The sequence below is a fragment of the Pezoporus flaviventris genome, unplaced genomic scaffold, assembly GCF_033815535.1.
Source record: "Pezoporus flaviventris isolate CSIRO_AGI_PZ_B2104156 unplaced genomic scaffold, CSIRO_AGI_Pfla_v1 ptg000041l, whole genome shotgun sequence".
Classification (NCBI taxonomy): Eukaryota; Metazoa; Chordata; class Aves; order Psittaciformes; family Psittacidae; genus Pezoporus; species Pezoporus flaviventris.
In genome coordinates, this window is record NW_026892589.1 from 3,996,155 (window position 1) to 4,023,441 (window position 27,287).

The 27,287-nt window shown below is 50.6% G+C and overlaps 3 protein-coding genes across 5 annotated transcripts in view; all 3 read right to left on the reverse strand.

The window, feature by feature from the left end:
- The window catches only part of GCN1 (GCN1 activator of EIF2AK4), a 42,455-nt gene extending 32,048 nt beyond the window's left edge, over positions 1 to 10,407 (reverse strand). Inside the window, exons 1-14 of the mRNA XM_061465854.1 lie at positions 10,307 to 10,407; positions 8,059 to 8,161; positions 7,062 to 7,125; positions 6,354 to 6,485; positions 5,144 to 5,252; positions 3,821 to 3,919; positions 3,603 to 3,737; positions 3,053 to 3,121; positions 2,860 to 2,968; positions 2,396 to 2,470; positions 2,008 to 2,136; positions 1,731 to 1,781; positions 1,219 to 1,317; positions 766 to 939 (exon numbers count right to left, since the gene is read on the reverse strand). Coding sequence (XP_061321838.1) covers positions 766 to 939; positions 1,219 to 1,317; positions 1,731 to 1,781; positions 2,008 to 2,136; positions 2,396 to 2,470; positions 2,860 to 2,968; positions 3,053 to 3,121; positions 3,603 to 3,737; positions 3,821 to 3,919; positions 5,144 to 5,252; positions 6,354 to 6,485; positions 7,062 to 7,125; positions 8,059 to 8,161; positions 10,307 to 10,324 — 1,366 coding nt within the window. The 5' untranslated portion in view covers positions 10,325 to 10,407. The remainder of the gene's footprint in view (positions 1 to 765; positions 940 to 1,218; positions 1,318 to 1,730; positions 1,782 to 2,007; positions 2,137 to 2,395; positions 2,471 to 2,859; positions 2,969 to 3,052; positions 3,122 to 3,602; positions 3,738 to 3,820; positions 3,920 to 5,143; positions 5,253 to 6,353; positions 6,486 to 7,061; positions 7,126 to 8,058; positions 8,162 to 10,306) is intronic.
- Positions 10,408 to 10,600: 193 nt separating this feature from the next.
- Positions 10,601 to 13,775, reverse strand: RPLP0 (ribosomal protein lateral stalk subunit P0). Its single transcript, XM_061465835.1, has 8 exons — positions 13,751 to 13,775; positions 13,431 to 13,534; positions 12,882 to 13,057; positions 12,705 to 12,792; positions 12,287 to 12,433; positions 11,620 to 11,805; positions 11,143 to 11,283; positions 10,601 to 10,791 (listed from the first exon to the last, which is right to left on the reverse strand). Exons 2-8 carry the CDS (start codon positions 13,482 to 13,484, stop codon positions 10,630 to 10,632), a joined length of 954 nt encoding a protein of 317 aa, XP_061321819.1. The 5' UTR covers positions 13,485 to 13,534; positions 13,751 to 13,775; the 3' UTR covers positions 10,601 to 10,629.
- A 1,883-nt stretch (positions 13,776 to 15,658) lies between these two features.
- The window catches only part of PXN (paxillin), a 45,069-nt gene continuing 33,440 nt past the window's right edge, over positions 15,659 to 27,287 (reverse strand). The window contains exons 7-11 of one of the 3 annotated variants that reach the window (XM_061465838.1): positions 21,044 to 21,214; positions 20,526 to 20,699; positions 19,898 to 19,979; positions 19,387 to 19,535; positions 15,659 to 17,378 (exon numbers count right to left, since the gene is read on the reverse strand). In XM_061465838.1, the coding sequence (XP_061321822.1) occupies positions 17,112 to 17,378; positions 19,387 to 19,535; positions 19,898 to 19,979; positions 20,526 to 20,699; positions 21,044 to 21,214 (843 nt within the window). In that variant the 3' untranslated portion in view covers positions 15,659 to 17,111. Of the gene's footprint in view, positions 17,379 to 19,386; positions 19,536 to 19,897; positions 19,980 to 20,525; positions 20,700 to 21,043; positions 21,215 to 23,925; positions 24,462 to 25,000; positions 25,262 to 26,041; positions 27,103 to 27,287 lie in introns of those variants that run through there. The other 2 variants (XM_061465836.1, XM_061465837.1) reach the window with 2 other exon arrangements.

The following is a 27,287-nucleotide window of genomic DNA, read 5'->3' on the forward strand; positions in this document are numbered from 1 at the left end:
ACACACAGTGTTAAAAGAGGACAAGAAAGACCTCATGATTTTCTACATTGAATATCTACAGGCATTGTTTCAACTATAAACTTGTGAGAGTTGGAATCTCTAGGGATTTTATGCTCCAGTTGGATGCTTCATTGGGTGCATCAAAGCAATGGCAGTCACTGCTCCAGTGGTGAGCAAATGTTAGTATCTTTAGCCTTAATCCCCTGAAGAGCTGCACAAATCACACACAAGTAATTCCCCCTTGCCCACAGCAAGCACGAGCAACGTCCAGTTTGCCATATTTCTCTGTGGCAGGGGGTTAGAACTGGATGAGCTTTAAGGTCCTTTCCAACCCAAACCATTCTGTGATTCTGTGATACTGATGTCTCTGAAAGCTCTGCCATCCTGCGACACCCAAGTAGCTTTCAGAGCGGTTTTCTCAGCCCTATGATAGCACAGAGAACCCTGTGCTATCATAGGGCTGTACTGTTGTAAAATTAAAATAGTACTATTGCACTATTAAAAATAATGGAATCAAAGATGACTTTGGGGGTATACGAAAGATAGCACAATGGGCAGTGATGCTAGTTATACACAGAGAGAAAACATTATAAACTTGAAGGCAAACCAGACTTTAAGGAGAAATATGAAGGTCAGTGAACAGATATTGCCTTACAAAACCTTTCTTAATCCACACAGCTATCTACTTACATAAGGAAGTACAAAAGTTGATCACCCTTCTCTCAATCACACAGTCAAGAGTTATTAATAGCTGCACAGTTTTACCTTTGAAAGAGGCTAGCATGCACTGCAGGTAGGCATGCCTCACAGCTGAAGTAGAGGTTTTAAGGCTGAAGGCTTTCTTTAGCCATTCTACCAGCTTCTTAGGAACTTCTGTGGTGAACCGAACACACCAAAGAGCCAGGACAGAGACTGCATGAACCAACGTGCCTTCATGGACTAGGAAGTAACACAGAGCTCATGTCAGTCCAGCAACTGGATAGATCACATGGACGTACAACAGAAAGCAGGTAATGACATCAGGAGGAGGCAGGGAATGAATGCATGTCCTTCTAACAGACACAGCTCTGCCTCCATGGCATCGCTCATCAGAGCAGGACATGGATTTTACAATACAAAAGGCCAGAATCAGATTTATCCTGAAAACCAGGCCTGTTGAAAGTCCTACTCAAGATGAAAGCAGCTTAGCAAACTCAGAACAAAGGCAAAAGGTCTCACCTTCTTGTTGCAGGAAAGGGATGAAAAGCTCAGTGACGGTTCCACTCAGAGCTTGGCTAGAGGATCCAGAAACCACATGGTGACTGAGGCTGCCAATCCCTGAGAGGACAAAATTCTCTCATTAACTCCCAAACTACCAGCACTTGCTGCAAAATCTAAAACAAATCAAGAAAGTCCTTCACATTTCAATCCTTGCACAAACAGCTCTTTCTTGTCACTACATCTACGTGTCACATCCACCACAGTCCAACACTGCAGGACCTCTGCCTTCATTTTTACTCAGGACACAGTCATCTTCCTCATATAAACCACGTCAACCTACCAGTCAATTATTTCCTTTGAACAGTAAGTCAAGAACCAGCACGCGGTACCCAGCACTCTCTATGGTATCAATTACAGCCAATTTGGAATGACAGGCAGGGAATCCTAAAGGCTTAAGTTCAGTTTCTTTCCACTCAGCATTCTGCTGAGTTTCTTCCTCTAGAGAAGTAGCTTTCTTCTAGGATCCTCACCTGAAAGGACACTCATCTTCTGAGCAACAACTGTCAGCTTCCCTTCTGAGCCTGCCAACAAAAGCAAACGGCAACAGCTGACTTACAGACAATAGCTACGTGCTGCACCAAGAACCTTCCCAAAAGCACAAAATCCTGCCCAGTCATCCCTGATCCAGGCTGAGCCACCCCACTCTACAGGCAGCCAAAGAGAAGAGAAAATGCCACACACAAAACTCCCCAAAGGCAGCAAATCTTTGATCATCTCCACTGCTTATCCTACAAGATGGATCCTTACCCCCTAAGATGGCAAAAAGGTGTCTGCCCAGCGACTCCACAGCCGAGGGATCACTGCACTGTCGAGCCAAGTTCTTTAATGCTACAACTGCTTCATCCATCAGCTGCACACTGTTGGATTTCAGGTGACCTGGGAAATAACGCACAAGCTAAGAGCTCCTTACAGCAAACTTGCAAGACAAAGGCATCTCTTTACATGTGGCTTGACTCAGCTTCTGGAATTGTCACGTGAACTATTCCAGTTCCAAGTTACAGCACCATCAGCATCATCCTCCCTCCCACATAAAATAGTCTCTTCATCAGTAATCAAGCTGTTACAGGTACAGCCAGGAAGCTGAAGAAAGCTTTATTCTAAGTTCATCATTCCCTCCAGATTTTAGAGTACTTACTGGCCAGTCCTTTCACAATGTCTAGAGCATACTGGCTGAGATCCAGGTTCACAGATACAAGCAAGCAAGAGATTGCTGAAGATAAAAGAGATAACAGCATATTACATTTTGTTAACTGGTTTTTAGCATTTTGGTACATCCTTCCCCACAGCTCACAGCAAGAGCAGACAAGGTCAGGAAGGAGCAGGAAATAAAACAACATAAATTGATGCCCAACAAGCAGATTAATTCAGGATTATTCTTAGCACTCAGCTGTGAAATTCTGTCCTCCATGCAAACAGTAGCTACCACATACCCAGACACTTGGGATCACACCACAAATGTTGTTTCTCCACATCTAACCCTTAGACACCAGACAATCCTGCTGCCTCACAGGACCAAAAGCATAGTCCAGAAAAACACACTCCCCCAGCAACTCCAGACTGCTAAGGAAGCAGAGCAATGCAGACCGATGACAGACTCACTTTCAATTACGTTCTCAGGGCTCCGTAGCAGGGATTTCTGCAGAGTTGGCAAAACTAAGTCCTTGAATTCAGCGTGAGACATGTACCGAAGAAGCGGGGAACAGCTCTCCTGCAAGGGGAGCAAAGCACTCAGCACGGCAGCAGACACTGCACACAGGGCAAAAGCACAAGCAGCTCTGTAACTGTGTCTCACCAGCACGTGCTTCTGAGGCTTTGTCTTGCTCATAAGGATGGTCTTCAAGTAGAAATCCAGAAGAGCACTCTGAACAAGAAGAAACACCAAATTATAGCCACATTGCAGCCTATACCCAGCTCCCTGCACGCTGCCAGGAAGCCAGGCCCGACACCCCACCTCATCCTCCTCTGGAAGGCACTCATGCTCACTAAGCAGAAGCTTTGCTTCCATCCTTACATAAGACAGCCAAACAGAGATCAGTGTGCTCTGCTCTACGCTTCAGCTCAACACACAAAGTGTGCTAGAGCTAAATGCTGCCTTCATTCCTGTAACAGTGGAGAGGGCAGAAAGCTACAGCACAGGCCATAGCACACAGCTGTGCATCTGACACCTCTGTAAGTCTATTCCAGCTGTTTTAGTCAGAAGTGCATGGCTACTGAATTGACAGGTAATGAAACCGGGGCAGACGCAAAGCACCGACCTCACTGGGACATCTGTTCAGCCCCCTTCTCCCTGGTCAGAAGTGATGCTACTTATGGACCTCCAAAAAGCAATGCAACAGACTTACCTTGTATCGTTTAATGATATCAGTCTCTTTATGGGCTGTGCAAAACTGCACCGCAAGTCCCAGCATTGCAGCATAACTCTGGTTTGGTTCAAGACCAAAAATGACAGATAGGTACTGATCCACCAGACCCTGGTTCTGAAGAGAAACAAGAGCAAGGCACGTTAGCACAGCAGAACATACAACAGCTGGTGAACACGGCCACATAAGGTATTCATCACCTCTTTCCACAGCCTGTTCAATTTCTTCACAGCCCCAGCCACTGCCTGCTTATGAGAACCTCCTAGGACTTCCAAAAGGAGCAAACATTGGACCTCCACCTGCCAACAGAAACAGCCAAGAAAACCTTCATGCACGTGCTTTTCAGCAAGCTCAAATCAAACCAGATGAGTCAAATGCCAGTGATTAGCTGAATCTGCTTAGTTTGTGCAAGTTCTTCCAACAAGCTGCCTCTGCTTCCATCTCACATGTGCCACTTTGCAGAACCATGCATAACAGTTTGGGCAACTCCATGTCTGAAAACAGTAATCTAGATCAGATTACAACTCTTCTTAACATGTGCTCCAACTATATTCCATGGTGCTTGAGCATGGTCACAGGTTCAGGTTGTTGAAGTAGGTGAAAAGAACGCAAAAAGCTACTTGACACTATATGACAGAGTATCACAGGCACAAGACTTCAAGAGAGGCACATGGAATTCATGCCACGCTGCAGACTGCACCTTGGAGGCACCAGTAGCAGGCCTAGTGTAGAAACACCATGTCCTGGGTTCAGCAGTAGCAGTCATTTTTCTCCTTCTTAGTAGCTGGTGCAGTGCTGTGTTTTGACTTGCAGCCTGGGAACAGTGCTGATAACACCGATGTTTACTTTGACCAAGGGCTCTGTGAGTCTCATGCTCTGCCAGGGAGGAGGGGAGGCCAGGAGGAAGCAGGGACAGGAGACCTGACCCAAACTAGCCAAGGAAGTATTCCATACCACAGCACATCATGCCCAGGATGTAACTGGGAGATAGCCAGAAGGGCACTCTCTGCTCGGTCGGGCTCGTTTCGGTGGGTGGTGAGGTGTTGTATTCTCTTCCCTTGTTATTTCCCTTACCATTATCATTATTGGTGGTAGCAGCAGTGGTTTGTGTTATACCTTAGTTATTGGGCTGTTCTTATCACAACCCCTGGGAGTTACATTCTTTCAGCTCTCCTCCCCATCCCTCCAGGAGAGGGGGGAAAGGAAAGAAAGAGTTCGGGGGGAGTAGAAACTGTGTGGCTGACTGGGTTTAAACCACAACACACTGCTATACACCAGAGCAACTCTGCACAGGCGTAACACTGCCCCACTCTCGTGCTTTGTACAGCTCCTGCTTTCTTCAGCAGAACAGGAGAGATCAAATACATCAGAAAGCAATAAGGACTGCCACATAAACCTGGACTGTAACAGGATATTATCAGTTAAGTTCAAAATTACCTGCAATGTCACAGCAACTTAAGGCATTAAAAACATTTCAGCCCCTATCTCCAAAGGGATATTTCTGCAAACCAAAAAGAACCTACCAGTTTTTTCCATGTTTCTCCCTGTCTCTTGTCAGGTGTTGGAAAGACCGTGCGTACAAGCAGGCATGTCCAGGAGAGCGCCAGCAGAGCTGCAGATCCACTGCTCTTACTGTTGTACAGACAGGAGAAGGAGGTAAATCTACAGCTCCCAGTATGTATCTTACACCTACTAGACCATAACAGACGCATCTTTGCCCAAGTCAGAATACCAACTTACAAGCAAGGCAATTCTGTCACAAAAAAAAAACAGTTAAAGTCTTAGCTTACGTGTTTCAGAACTTCCAAATGGCACAAAAGAAGCTGAATCTTGCCTGCTGGGAATGCAAATCCTTAGCAGAAGAAATACTTCTGGATCTTCCCAGCAGCATTACAGAAATGAGAGTTAACACACTTTGGCAACTGAGAGTGCCCAAAAAGTGGCTCAAGATTTCTGTGCCACTGCTCATCTTTACTGTTAGTTTCCCAGCCCTGCATTGCCAAATCATTTCTCAGCTTACATTCCCTCCTGGCACGCTCCTCCCTCCACTCCAGGTAACAGATCCCACCTCACAGCTCGCTGAGGATCCTCACCCCATTTTGATCTCTACCCCAAAGTGAAAGAATGTAGAAAGTGTCGTTCCACACAAGGCCAGCCACTGCGACTGGAGGCTAAATATCAGATCACTGCAAGCCTTTAAACCAAGATCAGGTCCTTTTCTAAAAGCTGCACTTGTATTCGGCCACGGTGGCACTGCAGGACACTGCTCTGTGGCCTGTATCAGCCAACCAACCCCAATTCACCTTTTGGAACCATGAGTGTTTCCAGAAGATATCACAATAGAAGAGCTGTGTATTTCTAAGCTCTGCTTCAAATTTCATTATCTCCCTGTCCACAACAGGGTCTTGAATTCCACCAGCTGGGTGAGGAAATCCCCCTTCCTAATCATTTTGGATAATTTCTTGGTATAAGAGTTTGTTCCGTATCATTCCAGACTGGAAGGTTAACAAAGGCAAAGGCACAACTCAGGCCCAATCCACCGGCAGTAATAACCACAACACTCCTTCTGCTTTCAGAAGACACAGAAGAGGGAAACAGCTGAATGGTCATTAACAGCTTTGTCATTAACAGCTTTGTCTCCAAATGCAAGCAGCAGCGGCAGAATCATTGCGAACACAAGAACAACTACCAGCAACTCAGAACTGCCTCCACACAGAGCAACTGGTGCAGCACCTGGGCACTCCAGCCTTGCCACCGATCCCTGAAGACTGAAGTGACTGCAGCAGGTTTTTTGCTGTTGCCTCTGGCTGGGACTCTGCGAGCTGCTGAAGCGCCAGCTGCAGGGCTCTGCGGGACGCTGCATCGCTAGAATGAGAAACAGACCTCAGTGACCATGACAAATCCTGCCAGCATCGCACGTGTTACGACCTCTGCATCACACATAAGGTTCTGCCTTCTCGTTTCAGCAGTCCAGCTAACAGTTATTTCATCTTTGCTGTTCCAAGTGGAGAAGTTTCTGGCAGAAAGCTCCATTCCCTTCCTTCCTCAACTGACAGAAGTCATGCCAAGGCCCTCTGGCAGGCTGCAGTACAAAACACAGGTTCTGAACAGCTCCTCTACAACAGGCCATGATTTAATCCAATCTAAAAGTGTCCATCTAAAAGACACCTTAGTCCTCCATCACAAGGACACAGGCATTCATCCTTGCACACTGAACCACGGGGTGGAAGTTTTAATTTCACAATCAAAGGTGAAACACAAGGGAAGTGTCATAGAACTTCTTAATGTCAAACCTAGCTTGAGAGCCCAATGACTAGATGGCATCTTCCAGTGTCATACACATCCATGTGCCACTCTACGCTAACACTTTCAAATGCTCCATACTGTCTAACTACTGCTGACAGACTAAATAATACAGCTTTTCCACATCAACACACTCACCGGTATCGATGCAGGGTAAGGCAGAAGAGTTTGCAAAGGCCTTTTACTGCTCCCTCTGGAAGATCTGGAACAGAATGGATATTTCTTCATTAATCTAATTCTTCATAAAGCTCCTTATCTTTAACACAAACGTGATTCACTTCACAAGTGAAACCAGTGAACTGCTCGCATCTACGAAACCGCTTGCGAGGATCACAGTAGAATTTCTCTCTTTTTAATGTATTTCATGTGTATTTTAAAAACCAATGGCAGAACTGGAGCACGAAATTCCAGAGGCAGCCCAGAAAAGAAAAGAAAGAAGATTTCTACAAATGTGCTTCAGCTGTTACCTGAATGTCTGACTATATCGCATATGATACTGAACATCCGAAATCTTCCGCACTCTCACTCCACATTACACATACGTGTGTGCATAAATATTCCATGAATCGTTAAAAAATGAGTCAGGAGAGAAACAGGTAACTGATAGGGTAATGAAAAACTAACACACACGATGCTACAACTGCTAACGGGAAAATGCACACGTGCCAGTAACTGCAGTCCTGTGCTACTCACAAACCCCAAGCTCAGACCTAACACTGTGAGAAAGCACAGACCCCAAATGCTACCAGCCCCCTCCTCAAGTAGCTACCCCTCATGTTTACTGTAGTGACAGGACAAGGGGTAACGGGTTCAAACTTAAACAGGGGAAGTTTAGATTGGATATAAGGAGGAAATTCTTTCCTGTTAGGGTGCTGAGGCACTGGAATGGGTTGCCCAGGGAGGCTGTGAATGCTCCATCCCTGGCAGTGTTCAAGGCCAGGCTGGACAAGGCCTTGGGTGCCATGGTTTAGTGTGAGGTGTCCCTGCCTGGCAGGGGGGTTGGAACTGGATGATCTTAAGGTCCGTTCCAACCCAAACCATTCTACGATTCTATGATTCCACACAGGCTTGGAAACAGAGCACCTGAATGTTCTTATCCACCCTGGCAACCAGAACAGTGCCCCAAAGCTTTTACCTTTCCCAGAAATGCATTTGCCCAGCTCGCCGAGGATCTCCCTCCGCTCCTTCACGCTGGCTGTGGTCACCTTTACTGCAAACCGCTTCAGTGTGTCAGAAATCTAAAACCACACACAGAGGACAAAGCATCAGACTGCCCTCAACAGCAGCACACAGAGCACAACACCAGGGCCCGCAGAACCTGGGACCTCCCAGTGACCAAATGTGAGCATCCACGGTCTGATCTGATGAGGAAAGGGTCACTGTACATCGTGCACGATGGAAACCTTCCCCTTCAGGCAATGGACCACTGCTTCCTGTTTGCTAACCTGTGTCTCTGTCATGGCACTTACGCTCCATAGGATACACTTACCCCTCTGAAAGTAAGACAGAGCAAGAGGTAAGACCAATAGCCCAAAGTACAGGACCTGTAAAGCACTTCAAGAATGCAAAGGTGGTTTTCAGTGCAGTAAGGCCCACACACCCACCATGGGGGACTTCCAACTGCCCATCCTGAACAACTGATCTGTGGTTTTGGGCTGTCAGCTGGGACATTGTGTGCTCAGGCCCAGCAAAGGAACAAACTGCTCTCATCTAACACCCTCATCGCAGGGATTCTGGAAACTGAACTCACCACATTACAACTTGTGCCTCGCTCTCAACCCCTTCCATGCACTGTCAGCAGTGGCCAAGGTTACCTGAGCAAAACGGCTCCATGAACTCCTCAAACCAACTCCTTGACATTCCAAGGTTTGCAGGGTATACAGGATAAGAACAGTGTGGGCTGAACAGTGCTCAGCCAAGGCCTGCACCCGCCACCTTCCTGCATTTCCATAACCCAAAACACAGCTCTCCAGCAAAGGCTTTTAAAATTCAGCTCTTAAACTGAGCAACTTTCTATGTGAGTAATCAGCATGTTCAGGAAGGGCAGCAGAGGAGCACGCCTTCAGAAACCCACCAAAGCTGTTCCTTCCCTCGTGAGGCAAAACTTCACCAGCTTTGCCATGAGTCGAGTTCCAAGCACAGGAAACCTGGCAACTGGGAAATGGAGATTGCCTCCACCTTCCTCCAGAGCTGCTTCCTGCTTCCAGTGAAGCCTTTCCGCTGACACACAGGAGAGGTAACGCTGTGCAGCAAACCGGGACTTAGAGAGGCTGCCCACACCTCCCTGCCTCTGCGACCGCTGCACAGCCCCAGCTCTCCTTGAGAACCGGCAGGAAGCAGGGCTGCACCTCTGCAGGGGGTGGTGCAGAATGCCCAGCGTCCTCACCACCAGAACTGACAGGACATGGCACCATCAAGGAGCTCATCTTCCTTCAAGCCTTTCATTTCTGTCAGGTCAGCAGATGCAAACTCAACCCCAGCTTCATTACTCACTCGCGCTGCTTTGTCGCAGGCAGGGAGATGTGCAGACATGAAACACACGTTAAAATTATCCCAACCAGTCTGGGTATCAAACATATGCGTTACGCAGAACACTATGGGACTTCCTAACCACCTCAGTGACCTACATGAACGGCACAAACTGCAACTCCCCATTCTCTGTGGAAGGGGCGCTGGGACAGGCTTCACCCCATTAAGTTTTTATTAGGACGTGGATGTACACGTGTTACAAAGGGAGGGCGCAAACAAACAGAGAGCAAACACCGCGTTTGTACCAGTACTGACCTGATCCCGAGAACCTCGGTACCTCGGGAACGTCCCAACCTAACGCACGGAGGGAGCTGCAGGTGAGAGCCCGCCGGGCCGCTGCCGGGCAGCCCAGGACCCTCCGGAGCAGCCACTGCCCAGCAGGCCCCGCTCCGCGGCTCCGACCGGGGACAGTGCTCGGCCTCCCGCGGTCGGGACGGCGCTGCCGGCACCCGCAGGGGCACCGGGAGCTGGCGGGGGGCGGAGCGCGGGACCGGCAACCGCACACGAGGCAGCTGGTGCCGGGGGTCTACCGGGGACTCACTCGAGGAGCGGCCGAGGCCCTTCAGCCGCCATCCCCTGCTTCCCTTCGGGCCGCGGCCGCCCCGGCCCGCGCTCCCCCCGCCCCGCCGCCGGTGCGGGCTCCGTGAGCGTGGCTCCAGCGGCCAGCGCGGCCTCCCCGCGCCCGGGCCGGCTGCCACATCCCCCCTGTGCCGCGGGCGCCGCGCCGGGCCCCGCAGACGGCCCGAGGGAGCTCTGCGGAGCGGGAGCGGCGGCGGCACCGGGCGGAGATGAGATCTCACCTCACCGCCTCCCCTCTGCCGTCACCGGCCACCGCGGGCCCGTCCCGAACTCACCTGCGTGTCGGCCGCCATGGCGCCTCCTGCGACCCCGGAAGCTGTCGCGGCTTCCGGTGCAGGCCGCGCAAAGCCGGCCGGGGTGGGGCCGTCTCCATGGCGATGGCGCTGCCCGGCCCGGCCCCTTCGCACAGCGGCACCGAGCCCCGGGGAGCGGCGCCTCCATGGCCCCGCACGCACCCCCTGCTGAGGCCCGCACCCGGGTGACGCCTCCCCCAAGCCCCCGGTGAGGAGAGAGCAGGGCGGCGGCACACGGGAAGGTGTAAAACAGCTCTTTATTTCTGGGGGTGGACCACGTGTGACGCGGGCGGGCGGCGCGGCTGTCAGTCAAACAGCCCAAAGCCCATGTCCTCGTCGGACTCCTCCGACTCCTCCTTCACCGCCTCTTTGGCCGGAGCAGCAGCAGCAGCAGCGGGGGCAGCTGCCTCAGCTACCACAGGGACGGCTGCCACAAAGGCAGAGGGGTCAGCCAGGAAGGCCTTCACCTGCAAAAGAGAGGGGAAAGGTAAACTTCAAAGGAAACAAACATTCTGAGTGATTGAACCTTTGTAATCATAAAGGCAATGAGTGCAAGCTGGCCAGCAGTGAAACGGATGCACTTATCACTGCCAGGTATAAGGAATCGGATATCTCAGCTGCACTCCAGCCTATAAGCCTCAGGGAGGAAGGAACGCCACGGAATCCAGCTTCCCACCGTCTATATGCAACATATGGAAGCACGCGCCCCTTTTTAGGACAGGTCCTTTGCGCACAGGCAGGTCTGTGTCCTTTCAAACCAGGCCAGGTGAAGTGTTTCCAAGTGCCTGGCTGCCTTTAACACCTCTTGAAGCCGTTACCTTTTCAGCCAGAGGGAAGGTGTAGTCCGTCTCCACCGCCACAGCCAGGACCCGCTTGTACCCATTGACAATGGAGTGGGGCACAGAAGCAATGGTCGGGTACCCAATTTGCAGGCAGACGCTGGCAACATTACGAACACCCTGTGAGGAGAGACTCATGTTTCCATGCTCCGAGAAGCAACCTGGACTAAAAAACACATTTCTACACTGCCATCATAATGACAGATAGCGTGCAAGGCACACAAGTAACAAAGCTCCAGTGACATTAGACAAGCATCAAGATTTAAATGGCTTTTCTGAAGAAGTTTCAGCTGAAAAAGCCTACAGAAGGTACTCCCTGATGGACTGTTTTTGCAGGGCAGCAGGGATCGCTCCCAGCTCTGCAGAAGCTTGCACAGCACACCAGACGTGACACTTGACTGCCAGAGCAGTGAGGCAGAGCAGCAGAATACAGCAGATCTGGGTTGTGGCACCCACCTCCAGGAAGCGCTTGTGCAAGGTATCCTCGGTGATGTCCAGCACTTCAGGATTGTAAATGCTGCCATTGTCAAAGACCTGCTGGATCACCAACCCGAAAGAGAAGGGGGAGATGTTCAGCATGTTCAGCAGGGTGGCTTCGCTGGCACCCACTTTGTCTCCAGTCTTGATGAGCTGCACATCGCTCTGAGAAAATAAAGGGAAAAAGAGTGAGTGTGTGCAAAGAAATTCAGGCACATCAATGCAACAGGATGCACATTTCCAACAGCACGAGATGAAAGTGAAGGAACAAATGAGCACAACAAAAGCAGGCTCAGAGTTCAGCTCCACAAGATGAGAAAGCCCGAGACATACAAGGAGGTACATCTCAGCTGGGAGAAAGGCAGTGCCCTGCCTGCATCGTGCTCCTCCAGCAGAGCCTACCTACACAGCCAAGATCACAGAATAGTTTGGGTTGGAAGAGACCTTCAAAGGTCATCTAGTCCAGAAAGAGAACTTAAATCCCCCCTGCACTACATCCTCCTTCATGCTGCCAACGCACAGCAGATACTGATACACTATTTTCAGCCCTAATGGGAGCTTTGATCTTTGACCCCCCTCAGCTGCCACAACTGGGGCCCTCGAGCCAAGGCAGAGCTTCAACAACAGCAGTGCACTGCTCACTAACCAGAATTTCAATGGTTCCTCTGGAAATCTTCGTGGTGATGCCCAAGGCCTGGAAAAAGGAGGTCTTCTCAGGTCCAAGACCAGTGTTCTGGGCCGGCACAGTCACATCACAAGGAGCAATAGCACCAGCACGGGCAGCAGCTGGCACCTGGAAAAAGGGGAAATGAGAAGCTGGAAATATGCTCACCTCTCAGATGTGGTGGAATGGCATCTACTCCTTCCTGAAGTTCCTCTAGGATGGACAGCACCCAGGCACGCACACAGGAGGCAGCTGAACTTTAACAGTTTGGCTAAGGCTGCAGGAGCCTAGTTCCCAAGCCCTGAGGGCTTCTGTCAAGCAGGCATCCCCCAAAGACTCAGTTCTATTTTAATTCCCTATCTGCCAGCCCAGAGGCGCAGTGAGGGCTGATCTCCCCTACCTTGTTAGCCAGCAGCATGTCCCGGATCTCAGTCAGATCCTCCTTGGTGAAGACAAAGCCCACGTTCCCCCGGATGTGAGGCAGCAGCCTGAAGGAAAGATGACAGCCTTCAGTTCTGCTTCTCAGACAACACCCTCTCCTCCCAGACAGGGGATCCAGAAGCACACTTTTACCCACTTTTCCAAGGCAGGGTTATTCTCCAGATGACCACGAATAGCTTTGCGCATCATCGTGTTCTTCCCCATCAGCACCACAGCCTTCCCACGCAGTGACATGCGGATTTGCTGCATCTGCTTGGATCCCACATTGTCTGCTCCCACAATGAAACATTTTGGGTAATCATCCAGGAGTTGCTATAGCAAGAGAAACACTGTCACTATACAATCTGGACCAGTGCACAGAGCAGCATCAAAACCTCAACACGTTAAAATGTAAAGCCAGAATCTGTCAAGTTTGAGAGTGCTGGGCTCCCACTGACGCTGGGGGCACAAGGCTGCACCTTTCTCTCAGCTATCTAATCAGATCCCTAAACAAGTTATCTCTGCAACTGTCAGGGCCAATTCTCACAGCAGTCTCAAACCAGTCTGACCTGGGCAGTCCTAAGCACCTCCTATTACCACGTAAACGCTTTCCAAACAACCAAACTAAGGCACCCCCCCTTTTATTCAGGATAACCCCCGGGCAGTCCCTCAGCCCGCACAGCGCCAGGGCCGCGCCGACACTCACGATGATTTTCATAAAGTAGTTGGATTTCCAGGTAGCCCTGTCTTCCCTGGGCATCGCGGCGGTGCTCCAAGGATCGCCCAGTGGGTTTAAAGACGAGCTGAGACCTGCCAAGGAGAAGCGCGGCTCAGGCGCGTCCGCACCCTTCCTTCCCGCCGCCTCCACCCCAGGGCTCCGCGCTTCCCCCAACACCCGACCCCCGCCCAGGACCAAGGGTGCGCTCTGGAGCCGCTCCCGGTAGGGCCCGGCTACACCCCGGATACCACCCGGCTACGCTCCCGGCCCGGCCCGGGCCCACGGGAGCCGCCACGCCGCGCACCCACCTCCACGAGGGCTCCGGGAAAGAAAGGCCGCAAGGCGGGCCCACCTCCTTTTATACCGCGGCTTGTGGCCAATCGCAGCGAGCCGCGGAGCAGCCTCCGCTCAGCCCATTGGCTGCCCTCCGCCTGTCAATCAGGGCGGGCCGCCGCTCGCCGTGCAGGAGGCCGCGCGGCTCGGCGCAGTGCGCCCCCTGGGGGCTGGAGGAGCGCATCTACACCGCACTACAGCATCCCTTAAGACGACCCGCTTTGTTCCCGGCTTCCTACAAGTTAGAAACCACCACAGCACACAGGTGAGAATAATGGTACCAATTTTATTAGTATAACTGCAAGAATTTTAAATGGAAAAAAAAAAAAGCAAAGTTAGATGTTTACAGGGGAGAAAAGACATCAAATAACCACGGACCCAGCGGAGCACCCCCAGCCCGGCCCCGACGTGCTGTGAAGGACCGGCCCCAGGGCCTGCACTTGGTGCGGGGGCTGCAACATGCCCTCCTCCCTGGCTGCTGGTGCAGTGCCATGGCTACGCTGCCCTAAAACTGCATCCCAAAATCAAATGTCAGGCCATTCTGGACACCCACAGCGGTGGCAACAGCCACCAGAATTCATTATATTTGGCAAAGTAGCACCCGTGTAGCATCGCAGCACGTCAGAAACCAGGTAAATCCAGGACAGGCTCAACACCTTGCTCTGGAGGTGAGTGTTCAACACTGTTAAGCACTCACAACAGATGAGCCTCCCGTTTGGCACTGTGCACCACCGGCACCCCCCGTGGCACCCAGGGCTTTCCACGCATGCCAGATGCATCCCTTAACACAAGCCTCAACTGGCAGTGAGGTAGGTTAAAGACTCCCCGGACAGGGAAACTGAGGCACACGGTTACACAGTTTGCAGGTCTCACACAAGTGGTAGTGCCAGAAACATCTTCTCGCCCCTCTCTGCCCCCCCCCCCCCCCCCCGACACCAGCTCTGTCCTCTCAGCAGGGCTGAAGGCAGTTGACCTTTTCGGTGAGATAAACTCATGCAACTTAGAAACATTGGAAGTCAAACCCACTTCAGAAATGGAAAGACAAATGTGTCAGGTTTCTTGCCCTGCAAACCCTCCCCAGCTGATGCAGCATTGGCACTAAGGGTTCCGCAGCTTCCCTCAGTCTCAAAGCACAGACTGAGGTTCATTTGTGTGGGGAAACGTCAAAACCAGTTTCAGTGACCTGAGCTGGACAGTGAAGCACTGTGGAAGGTTACACAGGGCAGTGACCTGCAGCTTCTAGCCTAAGGTTGGGCTGGTTTCTGACACAGTTCCCCCCAGACCCCTAAATGCACCCACCAAGCTGGTACCACAGAACACCATCGGGTATTTCAACCTAATACTTCACTTTTCATAGCCCCCTCCAGCCAGAGACCTAAAAGTGCTTCAGCAAACGTGAACTAAGCCTCACAACCACCTCACAAATCCAGGCTAAACTGCCCCCATTTTACAGGTGGGGAAACAGAGGCACGGTAAGGTTTAGTGACTGGCCCGAAGTTACACAGCTAGTCAGGAAGAGAGTCTGTCTCTCCCAATGTCTTCTCCTTAGGCACAAAAGGAAGCCCTTTCCCAGTCAGCCCTGCTCTGGTTTCCAGGGGCTGAAGGGGAGAAACCAAGGGCAAAGGTCTGAGCTCTTCCCCCCTGCAGCATCGTATTAAGACTCACTCTAATGGAAGCTGGGCTTTGGAAGAATGGCAGGCGATTCAAATACAGCAGTTTACAGGTTGCAATGAACCCCAAAACACACACTTTCAGGTGACTGGGGGTGGGAGCTATTCACAGTTCACCTGCCTGTGCTAGGAGAAAAAAACCCATACAAGTCACATTCCCTTCCCCATAAGATTCCAGCCCCTCCCAACCCGCAATAAAAAGAAACTACTGAATGTTAGTTAGGCTTAACAAAGCATTGAGGTTACAGATGCAGTAACCAGCACAACTGGCACACTGCCTAGACCAGCACAGCTTGATATAAAAGTTGCTTTCTTAAAATCACTTCAAAATCAATTTCCATATAAGAGGATTAAAAGTAAATTAGATATGAATTCAAAATCAGTGTAGAAATCTACAATTCTTATCAAAGACAGGATACAGTATTTGGTTGGATAGTAAAACCCCAAGTGTGTCACACACACCTGACCCAAGGGACGTGTTATACCAGTAACAGTCAGTATAAAAGGTTATTGCTCTAGCATCTCTCAGTAGAACATGTTTAACAAGAGCACAGGAAAGGAAAATACCATGGGGCTGACAAGTCTCATTAGCAAAAGAGAGGAAGAAGAAAGGATATAAAGTCTGGATCTTTTTTTTCCTGGCTTCTTAAACCCTCCACTTCTCCCTGCTCTTGTGATGGTTTCAGGCCCTGATAGGGGAGAGTTTCAGGCCAGATAAACACACACACGTCACACACTCGTGACAGGGATGGGTGAAAAAGGCTGTGCTCTAACCTGTCTGCTCCTGCTTTTAAAGCAGGGATGATGATGCTTCCTCCTGGAAGCAGCAGGCAATGGGAGCAGATGCCCTGAGCAAGCCTGGGTGCTGACAGAGGTGTCTGGCATAGGATGTCACCCACAGGAGCGCACATCAGTGCTAAGGGATGGCTGGGGCTTACTCCACCTCCTGCTCCAGTGTGTTGAGAAAAGGCAGGGAATAACAAACTAGGGGGGGGAAAGAAAACAAAACAAACACCCCACACAGTAACACCTTGATTCCTCTTTAAAAAAGAAATAAGTGGTATCATATCCTTACAGTGTAATGGAACTGGAGAGACCCTTGCAGGGTCTTGGCTGCCTGTGCTGATGCTCTGATCTCAGTAAGTCACACACCCCCCTTGGCTCTAGTGAGCAGAGATCTGAGGGTGTCACTGAGATCACAGGGTGCCCTCGCTGTGCTATTGCTCAGCCTGCATGCACGCAGACTAAAGCCTGAGAAAGGTGTCAAAGCAGAGGGCTGTGCTGTCTGCAAGCGTCACCATTTGCTCAGGAAGCTGACACAGGCTGAAATGTACTGGCAAAGACTCCTTCTGCCAGGAGGGGGCTGGGTAAAATCTCCCTGTTGGAGCCCTTGAGCTAAGCTCAGCTGTCAGTCACACACGCAGACTCACACCATAATGAGGGATCTCGGCCTCTCTCTACTGAGACACAGCAAGGGCATTTCCAGTTTAATGGTCCGTCTCATCTCTGGATCTACTGCCTCTCATAGCAGCAGAAAGCACTCCCACCCACCCCCACCCCACCCTCCTCCCCTGCCTGGTCAGGTTTCTAAATCACAGTAATGTTCAGAGAGATAGAACTGCCAAGGGGGTGGCAGAAAGATGCTTAGCGCCCGTCTATGATGCCTCTAACAGAAGAGCTTGAGAAAGCAGTTCTGGCAGTAGGGCTTGTCGTTCTGTTCTTTGAAGGTTCCTTTGTTGAGCTGCTTGAGGCAGAAGGCACAGACAAAGTGTTCGGGGTGAAATTTCTTGCCCATAGCAGTGATGCAGCGTCCTGTGATAGGCTTCTGGCAACCGGAGCAGAGCGAGCCGCGGCGCTCGTGGTAATGCACCTCGCAGTAGGGCTGCCCGTCATGCTCGAAGAAGCTGCCATTGATGAATGGTGTGAAACATTCCTGCAGGAGGATAAAGCACAAGGGGAAAGATTGTGTAACTGGGGATGCAGGCAGCTCCTCGAGCCTCCTCTGCTCCGTGGCACAGCCTAGCTGTACTGTGGGCAAGGTGAACTGCTGCCTTTCAGCATTGTCCTGTTATCCAAAGAGCCAAACCCTGTCCATCAAGATTTTCCAAGGAAAGGCTGACAGGCAGTTACAGCCACAAGCAAGGGCATTCACCACGCACCTTCCCCTAGCTCGTTTCACTTCTGCAAGGAAAACGCTACAGATGAGCTACCAGGCGTGTCCAGGCAGGAGAAAGGAGAACACTCCTTCCCCTGAGATGGGAAACACTGCAGCACCTTTCCCTGCTGGGTTTTGTTACACTGGGATTTTTCTGTTTTATTTTTTAATCCCACTCCAGCTTCCCCATAATGGCAGGAGAAGCAGGGACCAACAGAGACTTTAATGGAGCAGAATTCTGATGAATGTGGGACTGGTTCCAGCTGAGAAAATGAGGCAGAGTTAATCTTCACAAATGATGTCTCTGGAATGGCTGTCATTAGACAGGAACACTGCAGGATCATCAAACCTGAAACATCTCCACCAGGTACATACACACTGCTACTGGGAGAAACTTAGTTCTACGGTGCTAATGATATTGAGCAGATGAGAAGAGGATACACCAGCTACGTGCTTATTAGTGCCCAGAGCTCCTCACTCAGTGCCAGGCAGCTGAGGATGCTACACTTCAAAACTTGCAACAGAAGCATCCATCATCCCCACAGGGCTGGGGAGACTCCACTCCTTGTACAAGTGAGAAACTGAGGCAGCAGGGAGTGGGTAACAGTTGAGGATGCTGCCAGATTTACCAAATGTACCAGCAGCAAGGCCCAGAGGAGAAGCCACATTTCCAGAATCCTGGTTTTGCTGAGCCCCACCACTATCCTCTTCCCCAAGGAGAGGACAGAGTATCACACAGAGCCAGGTCCTAATGTGTACAACACAGGAGTCCAGCAAACAGCCTGCAGAGCCATGGATAGCTGAACATTCACAGTACTGGGATGAATGCAGTTTGCCTGCAGCAAGCCCCAGACTTTTCTAATGCTGACAATTAGTTCAATAAGCAGCTTCCTCCCTCAGTTAGGACAGTTGAAAAGTCTGTTCTGCTTTAGCAAAATCAGGAAGAGAATCACATCTCATGTCCTGGAAGATATCGGTGCTGGCCCCACTAGTAGAGGCTGTGTGGCAGCAGGGGAAAGAAAAGCAAAACTGCTTGACAGAAATCTCAATCTCTGCACAAAAAGGCACAGCCCTCCCCAGCCCCACAGTCAGGACTGCAGTCTTCTGCCTCCACCCTCTGCACACCACCACAGGGGTCACAGACAGTCCCAGCAGCATGGTGACAGTCTGCTTTGAGCATCACACCAGGTCTCAGCAGCTCATGGTTCTGGCTGCTTGTTCTGGTCTCTGCCCTTCTTTCCTACCCTAGGAAACACTGGTTGATTTTGCCCATCTCTTGGGGCCTGTAAGAGTTAATATTTGCAGTGCTCTCTGAAAGAGTGCCAAACATTTAATCTGCAGTATTCCTGTTTATTATGCCTGTTGTATGGAGCCTGCCACTATTTCACGGACTTGCATGTTTGTCTGAGCAAGGTCAGTCTCATTAGTTTACATTGTCAGATGGAGCATGGGAGGAAGATCCTCAGAATCTGATTGCTGAGGCAAGTGCTTAGAGAGAAGCTTAGCTTATAATTATTTAAAGGTCACAGAAAATGTCTCTGTTTATCTGTGAGCTGCTGCAGAAGCCCGTAATTCCAGCTGGGGACAGAAAGAGCAAAACAGTAAGAAAGTTTAACATAAACAGGCAGAGGAACAAGAAGGTGTTTGGTTGCTGACATGTTTTTATCTTGTGGGGCTGTCTGTCCTTCACTACCCCAGTCGCCTCTTCCTGGTAAGGGACCAGATGCCTGCAGGGTGGAAATGAGAAGGGTCATACAGCAGCAGCAAAAGACCTTGTGTTTCTTACCCGACAGACAAAGCATTCAGGGTGCCACAGGGTGTTCAAGGCAGAGATGTAGTTTTCCAGGATAGCCCGGGCACAGCCTCCACACTTGGGAGCAAACATATCAAAGTAGTCCTTGCGGCAATAGGCTTTGCCATCCTTCTCATGAAATCCTGCCAAAGAAGAAAAGAGGCACAGTGCATCAGTTCCTCACCTCTACCTATGGCCAGCCAAGCTCTGAGGGGTAGCCGGTGTGGGTAGGATCATCCTCCCCCGGCTAACACACACAGCGAGTTCCTCATTCTGCTGCCCTTCCTGTCCCATGTGCACACAGGCACATGCATACTCTTCCTCCCCCAGGGAGAAAAGATTACTGGGAGCATCTTTTCCCCATAAACAGCTATAGCCCCTGGGACTTCCATCTTCAGTAGTTCCCCTGTCATCTCTCAGGCTGTCCCCTAATAGCAGCTCTGCTTTACACACTTGTCTGAGTTCAAGGAGGACATTGTTTTCCCCTTACATAAACCAGCAATACCTTCAGGTCCAAAGAAAGCTCCACACTGGGCACAGAAAAAGTGTTCCGGGTGCCATGTCCTGTCCAAAGCCGTCACCACTTTCTGTTCAGAAGAAGACATAAAGTGTAAGTTGTGTAAATGATGGCTTCAGCTTGGAGGTGAGTAAGGAGGGGCTTGGGGGGAAGGGGGGGGGGGGAAGAATGGTGGTGCTGACAAGAGTATGCATTAAAACAGACTGTCCTTTAGAGAGCTGAGTCAGTTCTCCCCTGCCTCTGGCTCGTTCAGGCTTTCCCCACTGCACACTTTTTTTACCCTAAAAGGATCTTAGGCTCTGCTTCCTCCCTTATACAGGGCCCCATCCAGCTCTTATAGCACTGGTGCCTGTTACTACAGGCTACCAAGAGACAAAATCATTACTAGAATGATGTGGGGCTCTGAAGGAACTTCAGTGAAGGTAAGAGGGATTAACTCCTCTCACTGGTGTAAGAACTGGACTGAGACAAGTTGTTCCCTTTCAGAGCCAGGGTAAAGGGAAAAAGTAAGTCCCCAAACAAAATCTTCCACCCAGGACACATTGGTGGAGTGGAGTTTTTACCACCCAGGCCTGCAGCACCTTGCCAGCACCCTTAATCTCCTCAAGGAACTCACATCAAGGATCGGCCCATTGCAGTAGTAGCAGCGAGGGGAGAAGAGGTTGTGATAGTCCTTCTCACAGTAGGGCTGACCATCCCGCTCAAAGAAGTTTCGTGACCCAATCTCCTCCTGGCAGTGGGTGCAGACAAAGTGCTCAGGGTGCCAGGTTTTCCCCATGGCTGTAACAACCTGTTGGGAAGACAAATTATGAAGGACAACTCCATCTCACTCTCCCTTAGACCACACGACAAGATACCAGCTGGAGATCAGCAAGAATGACAAGTTCTACTACTCAAGTGAGCCCTGGACTGGGGTAGCATGAAAACTGAATTACCTATCATCTCAGGAGAGGGCAGTCCCTCAAGGGCAGGGTAGAGGTCACTGGAGGAGCTTACAGCGTACCTAGCCAGTGGATAAATAGAGTACTTCAGTTTCTCCAGCATCTCCAGTCTCTTCAGCCTCACGAAACAGCCCTCCCCATTACTCCCAGCTGCAGCCCAAGATCCAGCAATGAGACAGCACCTTCAACTCACCTGCCCAGCAATAGGCTTCTTGCAGGCTCCACAGACACCTTTGGCAACTGTAGCTACACCCAGTTTGTTCAGATCAGACTGCAGGCTTCCCAGCATGGTGTCCAGCTGACTGCCAGGCTTGGAGGCTGTGGATGGAGGGGAGCTGCTCCCGGCTTTCCCCTGCGCCATGAACTGCAGGGAAGGGAAAACAAAGACCATAAGGTGAGTGCTGCTGTGCTTACAAGATAAATGCCTGCTGCTGCTGCCCGTGGCTGGGTCCTCTGCAGAGAGGAGCAGGAGATTGCTAGGAGACAGCTACACTCTCTCAGAAGCCAGTGAGAGCCAGGATCAAGTACTTATCTGTATTCTGCCCATGCAGAGACATATGCAGAGACCCTGGGATGTGTAACTGAGAATTTGATTTTCCTTCACTGCACATACAGCAGAAGTCACCAGCACATCCAGGCAGTCAGCACAGTGCTCTCTAAGCCTCTGCCAAAAACCTCCCTTTACCTCATCAGCTCCTGGCCAGCTGACAAAGCAGAGACACCATCCAGAGGGCCCCTTCCCCTCAGCCTCCCTCTGTTCCTATGCTGTTGCTCACTCTCAGTTGTCACTCTCTCCTTTTTGATGGAGATCCCTCTTCCTTCACCTCCCTTTCAGCTAGCGTAATCTTCTCTCTTCCCCTCCCTCCCTCTGCACCACCTCTGCAGACCTTTTTGCCAAGTCTCCTTGGCCCCCATCAGGTGGCTCTCATCCCACGCCTGAGCTAAGCAAGTGGAAGCAGGAAGGGAATAACTCCCTTCAAGTTGCCTGCTGTTTACCTACAGAGAGGGCAGTGCATCCGCAGCAAAGCCCAGCAGACAGGACTGCAATGGAAGGACTGCCACGTCTGTTGTGGGGCCGCTGGCAGTGCATGGGAATGGGGGGAAGGGGATTAAGGGACTCGTCTCAGAGGCTGTTTCTGAAACTCACACCACACCACAGTACACACACGGCTTGGAAAGGCCTCCCAGAGGAGGGGGAGAAACGTTTTACTTGGGTTCATAACTTATAACCAAAGTACATGCTCTCTCTGGAGAACAGCCCCTTTGCAGACAAACTGCAATAATGAAACACAGATTATTTCAGCTGACTTTGCACTGCAATAGCTACTGTCAGGATCAGAGAGACCCAAAGAAGTCCTTCCCCGAGGTGGTGGTCTGGAGGACACATTTTCTCTTACTAAGAGCACAGATTAAAACACATAAAACCTACATTTGTGAACAACCCACCAGGCTCCTGCCAGCACAGCCAGGGCAGCAGGGACGTGAAGTGCCCCAGAGCCTTGGCAGAACCCGTCCTTCCAGCCACAGGAGGAGCTCTATTCTCCATCCTGCTGCTGGTTGTACTTGTAGTCAGTTTACTCAATGACAAACTCTGCTTTCTACTTGTTTGAATAAAAATCCTCATGCCATACATAACTTTAGCTGTTTTACACACACACTCCACGTCAGCCTTGCCTTGCATGCAGCACAGTTCCCAGTGGAGCCTAACACACAGCTTTTCCCCTCCTATCCCAGCCATTCCATAACTTGCAGCCTCCATCACACTCCAACATCCTGAACCTAAAACAAACTCTCAGGCACACTGTGGTCATTTGCTACCAAATAGTTATAGTGAATGTCTCCAGAGCACATCACTGCAAGGGAACTTCTGACAGAGACAACAGGCCTTTGTATGCAGAGGCAGGCCAGAGCCCCAGGACAAAGCCAGGGCTTCCTGCACAGCACAGCAGGAGGAAGAGGGCTGAATCATATCCCCTTCTCACTCTAACCAGGGCCTTGTGGCCACCAGGGAGGGCAGGTGCCCACACCACACACAAATGGAGAGAAAAGAGGCAAGATGAGTTCAACATGCAGCACCAAAGCGTTTCATCCTTGCCTGCAGGTACCACACACTCCTGCAAGCCACAGCTAACCTCAGTGCAGGTACAACCACCCATGCACACTGTAATTGCCACCTGGCCTGGCGATCCAACCTTTTTGACAGCTCATAGATTAGTCCCTACCTAAGAGGTTTGTTTCCACCTCCTGCACACAGTGCCTGCTGTTTACAGGGGACACTCAGCACAGCATCCACGTAAATCCATCATGCAAAGGCCCTTCAAATTCCTACCCTTCACCCATGAGATCTACTATCACGCCAGTTCAGCCAGGGGCTCTATGAGCAGCAAACCATGCACTACCAGATACCATCGACATTAACGGCACTGGGAGCTCCAGGGGCAGATCCCAGCAGCACTGGCAGCACACTCATGGACCAGAAGAGCACACACCATGCTAAGGAAATAGAAAGGAGGTCCTGCCTTCTCGGGGGTGGGTGGGCCCAGGGGTGCATGAGCAGCCAGCAGATTGGTACTGTGGATGAGGGGAGGAGCAGAAGTCACCTGGAAAGTACAACAGGTCAAGACGAAGAGGTCTTCATTGCTTGAGCTGCCTGTACACATAACACTGCACACCACTGCACTGCTCATCTACAGCAAGACTTCCCACCACCCTGGAGATACAGCCCTTCCCCAAGCAGATGCAGAACACAGCTCTTAATCACATCATCTCCTCCCCAAAATCTGCTTGTGCTGTGGACACCCGTCTAAACAGGCAAACACAGGAGGAGCTGCTGATTTGCTCCTTCCAGTATTGAGATTTTGCCATCTTTTACTCCTGCCACTCCAAGAGAGATCATGGCAGGGAGAACTGCAGCCTCTGTTTTGGAGCTCCCTCCTTCATCCCAGAGGAAAACAGAGTCCCTGCTGCACAAAGTGATCTTCAGGACAGACAGGAACCACACATGCCCAGCAGGTTATAACACAGACATGTACTTTGCAGTGCTAGACAGGCACAGATGGAGCTAGATATTGCCAATGAGTCCTCTCTCCTACCTAGCAGTTCAGTACCAGTTTTTTCCTGAATGTTGTATCTACTGAGCTATCAACTTGGGAGCAATAACCGAACTGGGAAACACTGCTAACAAAATAAACCAGAAGCGAGAAGCCTGCCTGAATCTGCGGGAAGAAAGCATCATCTTCAGTCTGACAGCCAACAGAAACAACTGTCTTGGTGCTAGGGGTCCAGGCCTGGGGAGAGCAGGAATGCCTAGGATCTTCAGAAGGAGGGGTGCCCACAACAGAAAGCTCATGATAATCATCATCAGAAGTTTCCCACTGGAAGAGAGGCTGGGGAGCCAAGCTAAAGGAAAAGGAGGAGACTGGACTAGGAGCAGGGTTGGACGGCACATGGGAAGGCTGAGGTGGGAATGGGAGGAGAGGTGTAGAGTCAGAGACACGAGACGGAGCAGCATTAGCAGAGATTGTAGCTTCTTTGGAAGACTGGAGTGGGGGAGAGGCAGGAACAGAGACCGTCCTCCTTGGAGGGAATGGGAATTCTGCAGGAAAAACCACCTAAAAAGACACAGAGGAAGAAGAAAGGTGAATAAACCCAAAGAGAAGAACCCACAGGCACTTCCTGCAACAGGAAGGCCGGTTGTTACCAGCATGTTTATCTAAGGGAAAAAAAGCAGCAAGAAAGAGAAGGGAACTAGAAAACATGCTTCCTTTTAGCTCCAGGAAGAGTATCATCTTACACCCAGAACTTCCTGCACAGGTACAGTACTGGGGACAACAAAGCACACCTCTGTAACAGGCTTCCCAGGGTGGTTTTAAAACCACATGTGGTTTTAATACCCACATGACATTTGACATGTGATAGTAGCATACTGCCCAAACAGATATCAGCACCCTCAGATCCTACTCCAATTCTTAAACATCAAGAACTAGGCCCTGCACGCCACTTCCCTTTGCAGGCCAGACAAAGGCAAGTAGAAAGAGTCCTTCATGTCATGTTGCTTAGGACACACAGAAACTTCACCTGCACCTCCACACAAGGCTTTCTGGACAGAGGGACATGCTGGAACTCCCCAGAGCATGCCCCTGCTTTCTACCTTCTCTACTTGCTGTCCACCATTCTGCTCTTCCCCCTGGGCTCTGGCAGTGACCCCCTCTGTCAGCCAGTCATCCTGGCCTTCCCGTTCTTCCTGCTCCTGCTTAGTGACGCCCAGTCTGTCCTGCAGCTCTTCAATCAAGCGGTCCTGGGACTCAGTCTTGTGCAATATGGCAGGGCCTAGTTTACGCCTTGGAGAGGGGTCTCGATACATTGGATGCACATTCGCTGTCTCTTTTGTCCTCTTGATTAAAGATTTAATCTAAATGACAAAGGTAATAATATCAGCAGAGAAGAGCAATGTCGGAGCAAGCCCCAAGATGCAAAAACATAAACTCAAGCCATTAGTGACAACTGTGAGCAGGAGAGTGATGACATTTATTCCATAGTGCCAAATTTCCTCTTGGCACAGCCCAGAACAGTGAGTCAGTGCAAGGAAAAACCCTGTAAGGATAATCACGGCAGCCAAAAATAACTATCTAGAAAAGGAAGGGAAAGATTAAACAGCAGGAAGCCAAGATAGGAGGTGCAGCATGACCACGCCACTGAGCATTAAAGAAGCCTCAGCGTCACAAGGACACTGAGCAGCCTCGCTGTGTTTGCCCTTTACAGGCATAAGACTCTTGGTCAGAGCCTGTCTGGTGCACAAAGGGTACTTCCTGCATTGGAAAGAACACAGCTCCAGGAATGAGACCCAAAAAGGTGAGTGGAAGAGCTGCCACCCCAAGTCAGGAACATGTGGCATGAAACAGCCCTTTTACCTTATCAGAGGCCTCTGTGGCCTGAGCCGTACCCCAGCTAGGGAATAAAAGTCCATTTCACAGGGAAGTCCCTGCAAATTGCCGTGTTCTGTGCTGCTGACTGACATGCAGAAGAGACCACAAGATAAAGCAGAGGATTTCAAACCTCTGACATGCAGCTGTCAGTAACACTCTCAGAGCTGCATGCTGTTAGTGTGGGTGAGCCCAGGCACACTCACATCACACACAGAATGTTAGTGTGCTGTCACAACAGTCCTAGCTAGGACTCATCCTACTCCTACATTCATTCAGTGCCTGCCTGGCCTGATGCAGAAATCCTCTCAATGGGCGGTTTGGAGGCACATGGCAAATCCAGTTCAGCTTTCCAAATGTGTTCAGGAGATTCCAGAGTGACTGCAGAGCTTCTGAACTGCTCATTTTCCTGGTCTCCTCCGGCTTTGTTCGTATTAGCAGCACTTGCCTTCTTAGGAGTTCTGTCTCTGCTCTGCCTCCTCTTGACCTTATCAGGACAGCCATCTACCTTGGTTTCGTGCAGTACTTCAGCCTTTAGCTCCTGTCCTTTCTCCACTGCAAAGCCCAACTGTTTTTTAGTGTCTGGGAACACATCCCACCGGTCCAGGGCAACAACAGAAGGTTCATACACAGGATTCAAAGTGCTGTCATTCTTTGCCTGTACCTCTGGCACATGGGCAGACAGCCCCAGGGCCCACAACTCATCTAAAGCTGTTTCTGTACTCTTGCCCTGGGAAGAAAGGGTTGAATTGTCCCTGAACGCTCCCTGCTGATCCAGCTCTTTAGGCATCTGCCCCTTTCCCTGACCATTTAAAGCATTTGAAATCAGAACACTTGAGATTCTGGGGTCAGTTCTCTGCTCCTTCTTCCCAGTCTCTTTCGCCAAAGTGTGCTCCAGGCCTTGTGCCTCCACATTAGCAGATCTACACAGAAGCTCCAAACTGGAAGCTGGCACGACCTGGGAAGCATTTCTAGAAGAGTCAGGCTTCCTGCTCAGCCTTGCAGAGGTCATTTGCTCCCCACAGGTAGCATAACCAGAGGAGATCCGTGGTGGGGGCACAGGGGCTGTTTGTGGCAAACAGGTCATACGTGGAAGAGTGGCAGGATGCCCTGAAGCAGGCAGAACTACAGCGCTACTGCCTTCCTCAGGGCAGGGGACTGCCAAGGGGGCAGATGCTGGCACTTCTGAGTCCCCACTGTGACTTGCACAAGGGTGTTTGGAATGGGATAGCACTGTTAAACTGCGAGGAGTGTTGCTGGAGTCTGCACTGGCTGAACTGGGAACTGGTTCTAGAGAGGGTTCAGAAATCAGAGACATAGTAGAACTGGTCTGCAAAAAGGAGACAGAAGGAATAAGGAGAGAAAAAATAAAAGACAGAGGTAAGGAGACGGAAAAAAAGCAAAGAATTGAGCATTATAACAACTGTGACCTCCAAATCAAAGAGCCCTATTGATCCAAAGCCTTGCTTCCAACAGTAAGGAAGGAAAATGAGTTATCAAGGAGCAGAACAGGTA